A 12,660-nucleotide genomic window follows, 5' to 3' on the forward strand; every position below is an offset into this window, starting at 1 on the left:
ACTATCTCCATAAATACTATCAAAATCTGGGGGAAATGCCTGAAAGACATTTCTATTTATTGAGAACACAATCATAGTATTGACTTTGTTGTTGCTGCTTTTTTAGAATTCTAAAACAAATGTCCATGAAAAAGCTCATAGAACAGAATGTTTTAAAATAGGAGACTTTCTCTTTCTCACTCATGAGTGAAATCATTAACAAGTTTTTATTAGTCTTTCCAGAAACATATACACACATAAATACATACATTCAAACACTTGTACGTATGTCTTTTCTGATTTTTAAAATAAATGGCTTTGCAGTGTAAATGCTATTCAGCTTGCGCTGTTTTCCCACTTTAGCTTGAGTATACTAGCACTTATAAGTCAAATTCAATCTTCTTTTAAAAAGATTTATTTATTTATTTGAAAGGCAGAGTTATAGAGAGGCAGAGAGAGAGAAAGAGAGAGGTCTTCCATCTGTTGATTCACTCCCCAAATGGCTGCAATGGCCAAAGCTGAGCTGATCTGATGCTAGGAGCCAGGAGCTTCTTCTGGGTCTCCCCTGTGGATGCAGGGGCCCAAGGACTTAAACCATCTTCTACTGTTTTCCCAGACATTGGCAAAGAACTGGATTGAAAGTGGAGCAGCGCCAGCGCCGCGGCTCACTAGGCTAATCCTCCGCCTTGCGGCGCCAGCACACCAGGTTCTAGTCCCGGTCGGGGCACCGGATTCTGTCCCGGTTGCCCCTCTTCCAGGCCAGCTCTCTGCTGTGGCCTGGGAGTGCAGTGGAGGATGGCCCAAGTACTTGGGCCCTGCACCCCAAGGGACACCAGGAGAAGCACCTGGCTCCTGCCATCGGATCAGCACGGTGTGCCGGCCCTGGCGGCCATTGGAGGGTGAACCAACGGCAAAGGAAGACCTTTCTCTCTCTGTCTCTCTCTCTCACTGTCCACTCTGCCTGTCAAAAAATAAAAAAATAATAATAAAAAAAAAAACGAAAGTGGAGCAGCTGGAACTCCAACAGGCGCCCACATGGAATGCCGGCATTACAGGAGGCGGTTTTACCCACTACGCCACAGTGCTGGCCCCCAAACTCATTCTCTTAATGTTTGCATAGTGAATGATGCCTTGTGTGATTCTACCACATGTCATTTACAATTTATTTTAGTTTGAGAGGCAAGCAGAAAGAGACCTCCCATCTGTTAGTTCACTCCCGCAAAGTCCAGATCTCCCACGTGAACAATAGAGACTCCACCACCCAAGCCAGCATCTGCTGCCACCAGGTTGTGTCAGCAGGATGTTGGAATCTAGAGTGGAGTCAGGCCTCAAGCCCAGGTACTCCCCTGTGGAATACAGGCACCCACTGCTGCACCAAATGTCTGCCCCAATGTACTTCATTTAATCATGAATTAGTCTCTTGGGAAGAGTGTTTAAGCTGTTTTTAGAATTTACTATCACAAACAGTATTGCAATAGATACAGATGTGTGTGTGCATGTGCATATATATATATATATTATGTATTTCATTTTCAGCTTTGGTAGATAGTAGGCAAATATATTCTCCAAAAAGGTAGCATCAACTCATAATTCAACCAGTGGCACCTAAGTAACTGCCTGCCATGTAACTTAATATCATGTAAGTTTTTTCCTAACTTTATATACTAGTAAGATATTTTTATATTATTTAATTCATATTTCTATTATTTTATTTATTTTATTATTATATGACTTTCATCTCCCCAGATACTAAAGAAGGTTAAAAAGAAAAAATGTTAATATATTAGCAGACATAGATGAGTCCTAAAAATTATCTTTGTTGGGAAGCTCTTGATTCTTCTGCAGAATGTATATAGTGAGGAATATATGCATTACTTGCATAAACTAGAAAAGCTTGAAATTAACTGATAATCCAAAACATGGGCTCTTTATGCATGATTTGCAAATCTTATAAAAGTATTATTATTTGGTATCTAAAATAGCAAATATGAATTTACAAAATTATCTGTACTTTTAGTATAAACCATACTGATGAGGATTGAGAAAAACGTGATTTCGGAGTTCTATATGAGAAACTTTAGCAATTTCTCCGGGAAATGAACATGGCATTTTCTATCACACCACTTTCCTCCTTGGTCCTTTCTAATGTTTGTCAGTTTGGTTAGATGTTATATGCTTCGTGATGATATAGTACCAATTTCTCACAGTTACTGTTTTAGGTTAGCAGTTATGTAAACATGTTAATAATATTCATTTAAATTTTATATTTTTCAGAAATAGCCAGGCAAGCAGCACAAATAAAGCTTTTAAGAAAACTTCAAAAGCAAGAACAGGCTCGAGTTGCCAAAGAAGCTAAAAAACAACAAGGTGGGTGACAGCACAAGCTTGAAGGGGAGTGTTGGGAATGAGTGAGGCTGCTCTTCTGCCTGCTTTGTCTGATGATGGCTGTGCTTTGGTTTCCCATCATAGCAATAATGGCTGCTGAGGAAAAGCGAAAGCAAAAGGAACAGATCAAGATTATGAAGCAACAGGTATGTGCATGCATTGGAGCTGACTTGTCAAATGTGACCCTTATTTTGAAGATCTGTTTATATATGTACATTGTTTTCATTTGGATTTCTTAAACAACTGTATTTTGCATTTATGTTATGGACCTAACTTAGAATATTGTCATCTTCCATTAAAGTTTCACCTCACTTTCTAATCAAATCTTCTACTTTCTTTTTTTCTTTTTTAAGATTTATTTTATTTATTTGAAAGACAGAGTTACAGAGAGAGGTAAAGACAGAGAGAGAAAGAAAGAGAGAGAGAGAGAGAGAGAGAGGTCATCCATCCACTGATTCCCTCCCCAAATGGTTGTATCAGCCAGAGCTGAGCTGAGCTAAGCTGAGCCAAAGCCAGGAGCCAGGAGTTTCTTCTGGGTCTCACAAGTGGGTGCAGGGGCCCAAGGGCTTGGGCCATCCTCTTCTGATATCTCAGGCACATTAGCAGAGAGCTGGATCAGAAGTAGAGCAGCCAGGACTCAAACCAGCGCCCATATGGGATGCCGTTGCTGTAGCCCTGGGCTTTAACCCACTGTACCACAGTGCCAGCCCCAAATCTTCTACTTTCTAGTTTTTAAAGAAATGATTATCAAACAGTAAATTTGTTTAAATACTTTTAGTATCCTGGTAAACTTTGAATATAAGTTGACATCCTGAACAATTTTCAGACTTTTAAAATGTTGTAAAGGCATTGCTTAAATGTTCAAATTTTAATAAGAAAATTTATTGTTCTAAAACATGTAAAATATTAGTGAAAAATTAAATTCAAGTTATAGAATAAGATTTGTCCTCATTGATTCTAATGATTTCAAAGTTACTTAAAAATTGCTACTGCAAAAAAAAAAAAAAATGACCAGAGTATTATTCTAGCATATCCAAAATTCTTTCTTATATCTTCAATTTCCCTCCCCATGTGGTTTTCAAAATTAATTTTTGATTAATGAATTAATTTTGAAATCCCTTTAGGTAAGATATTAAGTGACAAAGAATTCAGCTTCATTTAAGGTGGGAATGTGTGAACTACTCTCCATACTCTACATATTCACATAACATTAAAACAGAAAAAACATGGGGTGAAGGAGAAAACTCTTCATTAAAATTTTTTGAATAACAAATAATTTTTTCTGAGTATGACACAAAATCAATTATGTTACTGCATGAATAATTGCTAAATAAATGGGTTTGGTTGAATTTTATGGGGTTATTTTTAAGGTTCGTTTCAGTATAAACTAAAGCAATATTCACACAGAATTAGAGTCAGAATTTCAAGTCTGTAATCAGGCAACGTAAATATGGGCTCTCCTACTTAATAATTTTGTGAACTTAGATGAATTATTTAACTTCTTTTTTTTAAAGATTTATTTATTTATTTGAAAGAGTTACACAGAGAGAGGAGAGGCAGAGAGAGAGAGAAAGGTCTTCCATCTGATGGTTTGCTCCCCAATTGGCCGCAATGGCTGGAATTGTGCCGACCTGAAGCCAGGAGCTTCTTCTGGGTCTCCCATATTTAACTTCTGAGTCTCTATCTCCTCCATTGTGAAAGAAGATAGCTGCAGTATCTAAGGAGTAAATGAAATAATGAACATAAAATGCCTACCATAGAGTGCCTGGCACCAAGCAAATGCTCAGTTTTTAGAAAAGATATTTGTAAAACACCAAATTGCATACTAAACTCTTTTACCATAAATTAATCAATTGTAAACTTGAATTCCTTCCATAGTTTGTTAATTGTGATTGCTAAACATTGTAAGGTTTACTGAAAATAGCTAAATTAGTGAATATATTTATTTAAATATTCAAATATATACTACATATATCTATAAATTATATAAATTTATATACAAATTAATATCTCATTGAAAGTGAAACACTGCTATTTCTGTTAAATTCCTTATAGCTTATGCATTTTATAATAATTAGTAGTACCTCTTACATTCCATCAGTACCTTAAATTTAGCTTTGTGAACCCAACGTCTTCAAGTGACTACATCCACATGGTCTTTGCTCCAAACTGCAAAAGCATTAGGCTCCAAAGGTTCCAGCAGCATTAATGCAAATGAGCTGGTCTTAGATTTTTATGAATACATTTATCTGAGCTAATCTCAGAATGCCATCTAATTTATTCCTACTGCCAACAAAATGAAACAAAATATAGAATAGTTCTACTCACATAATCTGTTATTATAGTGCCTGTTTTAAATTGAGTATTATATCTAGAGAAAATTAGTAGCCTTAATTCTCATATCAGTGTTATTTTTTCCCACCCAGTAAACCAAAAAAACAGGTAGATCTCAGGTCGGCTTTCTGGAAGCCTGCAAAAGCATTATTATAACACAGGAGGAACACAGGCAGTACAATCCGTCCAGGGCTCTGGATTTACTAACTATTGGGCTTTAGAGAAAATATTTACTCATTGGGAACCTTGGTTTTTTCTTAAATAGAAAGATAATATCAATTTTTCTGACATTTCTTATGATCACTAAGATATTTAATTTAAAGCTTAGTGGTTGTGTACTCAATACAATAAGGTAATCCTAAAATAATTTATAAAGTTTACCTATATGCTAGTGACCGAACTACCAAATATATATTTTGTTTACACATAAATCATTTGAAAAGATAGGATAAAGCTTTAGGTAGTATCCTTAACCCCAAGATTCTTTGTGCACACAAGAGAACAATGAATGGATGCTGACTTGAGAGCATAAACCTTACCATCTTATGAATGACAAGAGCAGAAAACTTGGAACAAGACCATGCTTTTCCTAGACTTCAAGTTATGAACTAAATGAATGCTTCAGATACATGTCAAGAATAATTTTCTCTAAGACTTGGAAATAGCACAAAAAATTACTTAGGTTTGTATTTTAGCAACCTGTAATTAATGCTCAATATCAAGATAGGATGACCAAAGGCAAAATCATAGAAATGCAACCGGTCTTATGAAATTAGAATAGTAATTTTTAAAATCTCATTGTCCTGCAATAGACTCTTGGGTGAGATCAATAACATCAGTATACAAGAAAATAATTTAAAATTATTTAAACTTAAAATTAAAGCATAGCTTCAAAATCTACAATAGGTTCTAGAAGTTAGATAAATATTGTAATATACAGCACAGTACATTGCATTGCCTCTGCAAATTCTAAGATGAATATAATTTGCAAGCAGGAAACTTCTGGGCTTTGTTTTGGAAACTGTATTCATTCTGATCAGTGCCAATTTGGGAGTTTGGAACTTTCAAAGAGATTATGGACATGAAATTGCTAATAATCTAGTTATAGTATATGAGATAATTTTTAAATCAAAATATCAATTCTTATCAAAATATAAATGATCAATACATTATGGAACAAAATAACCAGTTCATTAAATATAGACAATGTCATACCAATTATGTCATATGAATCATTCTCTGGATTATTAAATTATAAGTAACTCATTTAAAAATAATGTTACAGATTATTTCTGAAATAGGCTTATTGTAGTAGTAGAAGAAATGTCCTGTTTTATTATTCAGCATGTAAAATTAATTTTAAAATGGAAATTACTAATCTGTTAATTGTGTCACTATACACTTTTTAAAGCATTTTTCATTTAGTCATCATAACATGAGAAAGGGCAATTATCTCTCTCTATTTTATTGAAAAGTAGTTAATGTTTACTCAACACCATTCAAGAAATATCAATAACCCAGAACCAAGCCTTATATTTTCTGGTACACTGCTTTTTCTGCTGTTCTTTTCTATATTTATTTCAAATTAAGCAGTATTTATAATTACAAACATTTGTAAAGATTCTTAGGTTATATGAATTTAATTAGCTTGGTTTGCCTGGCTTTTGTATATTTATTTACCATTTGTATTTCACAAATTATGATAAATTTTTAAATGATTGATTCAAAATATTAAAATACAGTAATTATATTACATAATTAAACTTTTATATTGAAGATGCCAGCTTGTGGTACAGCAGGCTAAGCTGCAGCCTTCAACACCAGCATCCCTTACTGGCGGGCTGGTTCAAATCCCAGCTGCTCTGCTTCTGATGCAGCTCCCTGCTAATGTGCCTGGGAAGGCAATAGATGATGGCCTGAGTTCTTGGGACCCTGCCGCTCATCTGGGAGACCAGGATGCAGTTCCTGGCTCCTAATTTCAGCCTGGTCCAGACCTCATTACTCTGGCCATGTAGATAGTGAACAAGCAGATGGAATTTCTGAATTTCTGTGTGTGTGTGTGTGTGTGTGTGTGTGTCTTTCTCTCTCTGGGTTGCTCTGCCTTTCAATAAGTAAACAATTTTTTTTTAAGATTTGTATCCTGCTGGACAGCCTTTGTTAATTTTGTGCTTATATCTTAGAATTATTTGATTCTACTTAAACATTTGTCACCTACACATTCAGTTAATTTTATCTTATCATGATTCTTCCTACAGGAAAAAATTAAGAGAATACAGCAAATACGAATGGAAAAAGAACTTCGAGCCCAACAAATTCTAGAGGTAAAATTCTTAAATTCAAAATAGTTCAAGTAATATAGTCATGTGTTTTAGCCTGCAAAAATTTTAAAAAAGTTGTCTACATGTTTTCTTACCCATAAAATTAATATGTCCATTATAAATTCTCTTTAAACATCATGTAGAGTAAGAACTTATTTGAACCCTAATTAGCAAGTTCATCTAATCCTCCCGGCACAAACCCAGGGCATGAGAAAAAAAGAAATTTTAAAGACTGAGAACCTGGGAACAGCCGGTGTAGTTGTCATGAAGTTCACATGCTAAAACTCGTGCTCTCTACTTTCAGAGCAGCGCTTAGACCTTTCTGTAGTCACATATCTACCTCTACTTGGGAAACAATTGTTTGTGAAAGGAAACATTCAAAAACTGAAAGTGAATTTTAAATGTAGACACAGTTTTACCAGCTGGGTTTTGGGGTGTCTAGCATACCCTTCTTCACTGGAAGCTGATCAAAGTAAGGATAAAGGACATTTATTGGCAACAACAAAAGTAAACACTGAAAACCAGCAAGGGGAAGATAGAGAAAAACTCCAGCCTAGCAAAAGTCTGCATTCTTGGTTGGTGCAAATTTCAACACCTTCATAGACCATACACATTACTCTCTGGAGTTGTGCTATATAATTGATGCTCAGACTCAATGTCCTGAGTCATCAGAAAAAGCCAAATTATGTTTGCTTCACTGTGTCGCAATAGGCATATGCCTCAAAAGTAGTTCTTTCTATGACAAGGAAAATAAACTTTTTAATGCTTAAAATTATTGTTACCTCTCAGCTAGTCAGCAAACTGCTGCTTTATAGAGAGAGCACTTACTCCCTGAGGGTTCCAGATAGTTGAGGTTTTTCATGTTATAGTTTTTTTTTTCCTTTCAAGAAACACACATATATTCCTTTCCTCATTTCAGATTAATTCTAGCTGGTTTGAAACTACTCCATAGTTTAATGACTTCAGATTATGAAGCTCACATTTGATAACATGATCTTGATAGTCAAAACGTGCTTCATGAACGATTGCAAGCTTGCATTATACCAGAAAAAGAGACTCCTGAATTTAACTGCAAGATAGAGAAAGAAAAAATCAGATTTAATATGTTTCATTGAATGGATATGGTCAAATAATAGATTGATTTATCTTAGAGTTTTTCAATACTAAAAAGAAATAAATATGACTTATTCTTGAAATAATTTTTATTAGATAAACTCTATTGTCTAAATTTTCATGATGAATAAATAACAAATATTCAGTTATTTCCTACTTCTAACAATTTTTGTAGATGATTAAAATTCTTGTTTGGTTCTTAATGAATTTTAAAACTTTTTTATATCCCAATGCTAAGCTATAAAATAGACACAAAATTAATATGTTGAATATAGTGTTACCTGGGGGGAAATGTGTAATTGTCTACATATATGTTGCATATTGTTTTGTACCTTGTGAGGCATGTAACTTCATTTCAAGTCTGAGATTATTTGTAAGTTGTAGTGGTTGGTTCTGTTGCATGACTTTGAGACCTGTTTTGCATGCACAGGCTAAAAAGAAAAAGAAAGAAGAAGCGGCAAATGCCAAATTATTGGAGGCCGAGAAACGAATAAAGGTTAGTTTAGATGAGAATCAGTTTTTATTTTCCAAAAATAAAAACTGTATGTTATACCAGCATTAATTAAATGAAAAAATATACAGCTTTCTTCAAAATGACCATCTAAAAATTGGTTTTGCAGATACAACGTGTAAATGTGTGCTTTTATTTGTGTGTATATTGTATGTATACTTTTTCTTTCATTATGTAGGTTGTATGTGATGCTTTGAGTTCTTTAAATTAGAGGCATCAAAACAGAATGCAAAACTATTTTGTAATACGTATAGATAGTTTTGTTGGATAGAATGATTGCCCCAAAACTATTTTGTGTGTGTCATTTATGTTTGTTTTGAACTGTGTTCCAAATCTAATTGTGCCCTTATAAATCTTTATTAATGTCTAGCAACTGTTTTGTCTATTAAAAATAAAAAGCCTTCAGAAGCAAAATCTGAGTGCTATCAACTGTAACTGATTACTCCAAAATTAGCCATTATTAATTACTATAACTTGAAGTGTTTAGGAGGTTTGGGTTTTGATTTTCTATCATGAAGTGTAAAAGAGCTGTCTCCCTCCCCTCCCCATGCAGCCCTGACTTTCCTCTTCTGATAAGGTTACTGAAAGGTGGCAGCTCAGTGAACCTGCTGGTGTTAGAAACAGCCATCACAGATATATCTCATAAAGCCATGGAGTTGTTTGTTATCTTTTCTTCATAGACTCTCTAATATTATTCCATATGTTTCTACCCCTTTTCATTCTTGTCTTTAATATTAATTTCATCTACATTTCACCATTCTAAAAATAATGAAATTGGAGACATTCCTAGAATCATTTTCTTTAACCCTAACCCCTTGGGGTGATGCCCTGAATCATAAGTGGACCTGAAAATCTAAACCGATCACATAGTTTTTGGCACTTTAATTCATAAACAAGTCTATAGAAAGGAAATGGATGCTGCTAATTATAGAGTATCTCTGGGAGTTCATATACAGAGAGAAGAGAGTTCTAGTGAGCTAGATTTGAAAAGTTGTAGCATAATGTCTTAAAAATAGAAAAAATACGCATGTAAATTACATCAGATATGCTGTACCATCTGGCCAGCCAGTCCAGTGGATGTGCCATTAAAATGTACTGTTATGTCATTCATTGAATTTAAGTTAAAAGCTACTGAAGAAAGACCTTTCTAAGTATAGCTTAATGATTTCTCTATGTATGTATTAGCTAGGACCATATGCAATTGAATTAGCACTTTATAATTTAAAAAATTGAATATTGGTAATTCTATATGGTTTAACCTAGTGGAAGACTACAGAATCTCAGAAAAGTAACTTTTAGTACTTTTAGCATGTTCTATCTTCCCTAACAGCCATATATTAAAAGTCTCTTATTTTTAAGGAAAAAGAAATGAGAAGACAACAGGCTGTTCTTCTGAAGCATCAGGTCTGTATACATATATGTTTGCTGAAATGTACATTTTATAGTTTTGCTTAACCTTTTTGGGGGAAAATCTTCAAAATATTTTCTTTAAAATTTCTAATATAATTCCTGCTTAAGTGTTTCCTTCATCTTACAGTTTATTGCCTTGCTTTGGTATTGGTGTCTTTTGGGGGGTTAAAAATTGGTTTTATGACTCTGTGATTTCTGTTTCATAATGTTGTGCCAACTCTTTCTACCAGGAGTTGGAGAGGCATAGACTAGATATGGTATGGGTATGTTTATTTTTGTACATCTAACACCGCATTGTGATTTGGTTGTGATATGGTTGTCATAGCAATGCATAAAGTGTAGCACTGGCTGCTGTCATATTACATACTGCTGCATGGCTTTACAGCACAGTGCATTGCATACATCTGCTTGTCTGTCTATAGAGAAGTATGATACATTGCTAAGATTTTTCATTGAATTTTGTAAGCCTTAACTAAGGCTGTTGTCTAAAAATTTACATTACTGATGTCACAAGGAAAGTTGGATCACTGTACAATCGGATATAATTGTGATCCATATTCTCCCATCATTCTAGATGCAAAACTGCCATTGAATACAATGGGAATTTTGAGTTTGCTTGATGAGAGAATATGAAAATATATTATGTTTTATAGACAAATTTTAGAAATAATTTTAGAAATAGCCCCTTGGGGAGAACAAATATATTTAAACAAAAAAATCTCCTAAGAATTATAAAAATGTGATTTTTAAATTTAAAAATGATCAAATTAAGCATATGTTCACCTTATTTTCATTTAGATTCCACCTATTAGCCCCCTGGTGCAGCTTTTATGGCTTTAAATAGTGCATCAAGTGGCAGACATCAGTAAACAGGAATATCCCATTTTATTGGTATTCGTATATGAACCAAGACTAGTTTAACTAAATTGGTATAAAAGCTGTAAAATGAACTTTCTAATTTGTTAGCAGCTTATTGAATTTACAAAGTGATTTTGTTCTTGAAATTAAAATAACAAATTCTATAACCATAAAATGAAAGTGATTATAAATCCATTTCTGCCTGATCTAAAAATTTAAGAACAACGCAACCATTAGTTGAATTGGCTATAGTAAGTATTTGTGGTTTTTCTAATAGCAGATGTAAGGTAACTGACCTGTTCCAGCCAACCATTATGCTTTTTGTTCTGCCAGCTTTTGAAGGAGCATCACAACTGACCATAAGTAAATCTTGTATGCTTCTGTTTACACTGTCTCCATGTTCATTGCTTTACCTTTTTGCTTTTGATTGTTCTTGTTATTTGCTTTCTAAACCTGAACTAAAACATGCACAGACTGGCCATTCTTGTCTTATATTTAGTATTTACCGTGACTTGTCTATAAATGCTAAACATGCTATACTGAGTTTTGGTTTTTTTGTTTTGTTTTGTTTTTTGTTTTGTTTGTTTTTTATCCATTTGAAAATCAAACTGTTAACTATGGTTGAGTTAGTTTCCTAATTTTATCTGGCCTAATAGGAACGAGAACGAAGGCGACAGCATATGATGCTTATGAAAGCAATGGAGGCTCGTAAAAAGGCAGAAGTAAGTCTATGTTTCTAAAAAATGTTACCTTATAAATTTAACATTTCTTCTGAAGCTTTGGCTCTTCTAAATGTAAATCTTTCATAGTATAGGTTTGTCATGATCTATTGGCTTTCATTAACAAACCAAAGGTTTAGAGGAGACTCTGTATTAGAACATAAAACGAAATAGGAAGGATTCCATTGTATGTGTTAGTTAATTTTCATGCCTGAAATTTTTGTCACCTTTTTTAAGCATAGTGAATGGTATAACTTTGGATAAAAGTAACTATATATTAGCATGTCCAAAAAGTTTCACAAACCATGATCATAGCTTACCTAAACAAACTGTGTGTGTCCTTACAAACACTGATCATTCTAACCATTGACTTCTTCTTCCCTCAGAACAACTTTTGCCTTTTTATGGGTAAAGTTAGGTGCATGAGAATAGGCTGTACTCCAGACTACAAATACAGTGCTTCCAATAAAACTTAGAAAGATGTTAGAAACCAGGTATAACAATCCTTCTGCTTTGTCCTGAAATGAAAAGAAGCACCAGTAGCTTATAAAATGGTCACCCTTACATCTGAAAAAACAGGTATCACATACAATGAGGAGAAATGAATGGATAATAAACCCACTTTTACTGAAGCAATACAAGCACTTTAAAATATTTTACTCTTTTTTAAAGTTATTTATTTTATTTTATTTTATTTTATTTTATTTTATTTTATTTTATTTGAAAGGCAGAGAGACAGAGAGAGAAGAGAAAAAGAGAAAGGAAAGATCTTCCAACTACTGCTTCATACACCAAATGCCCACAGTAGCTGAGCCTGAACTCAGTCCAGGTCTGCCACATGATGGCAGGGATACAGCTTCCTTTTTTTTTTTTTTTTTTTTGTGACAGGCAGAGTGGACAGTGAGAGAGAGAGACAGAGAGAAAGGTCTTCCTTTTGCCGTTGGTTCACCCTCCAATGGCCGCCGCGGCTGGCGCGCTGCGGCCGGCGCACCGCGCTGATCCGATGGCAGGAGCCAGGAGCAGGTGCTTTTCC

The 12,660-nt window shown here is 34.3% G+C and overlaps 1 protein-coding gene across 50 annotated transcripts in view; it reads left to right on the top strand.

The window, feature by feature from the left end:
- Nucleotides 1–12,660, top strand: part of BAZ2B (bromodomain adjacent to zinc finger domain 2B) — a 456,715-nt gene that overhangs the window by 369,073 nt on the left and 74,982 nt on the right. For 35 of the 50 annotated variants that reach the window (XM_070070785.1, XM_070070790.1, XM_070070796.1 and 32 more), the window contains 7 exons: nucleotides 2,254–2,346; nucleotides 2,449–2,510; nucleotides 6,954–7,019; nucleotides 8,560–8,625; nucleotides 10,000–10,044; nucleotides 10,281–10,313; nucleotides 11,565–11,630. In XM_070070785.1, the coding sequence (XP_069926886.1) occupies nucleotides 2,254–2,346; nucleotides 2,449–2,510; nucleotides 6,954–7,019; nucleotides 8,560–8,625; nucleotides 10,000–10,044; nucleotides 10,281–10,313; nucleotides 11,565–11,630 (431 nt within the window). The remainder of the gene's footprint in view (nucleotides 1–2,253; nucleotides 2,347–2,448; nucleotides 2,511–6,953; nucleotides 7,020–8,559; nucleotides 8,626–9,999; nucleotides 10,045–10,280; nucleotides 10,314–11,564; nucleotides 11,631–12,660) is intronic. The other 15 variants (XM_070070810.1, XM_070070808.1, XM_051849450.2 and 12 more) reach the window with 2 other exon arrangements.

Source organism: Oryctolagus cuniculus, chromosome 3, assembly GCF_964237555.1.
Source record: "Oryctolagus cuniculus chromosome 3, mOryCun1.1, whole genome shotgun sequence".
Classification (NCBI taxonomy): Eukaryota; Metazoa; Chordata; class Mammalia; order Lagomorpha; family Leporidae; genus Oryctolagus; species Oryctolagus cuniculus.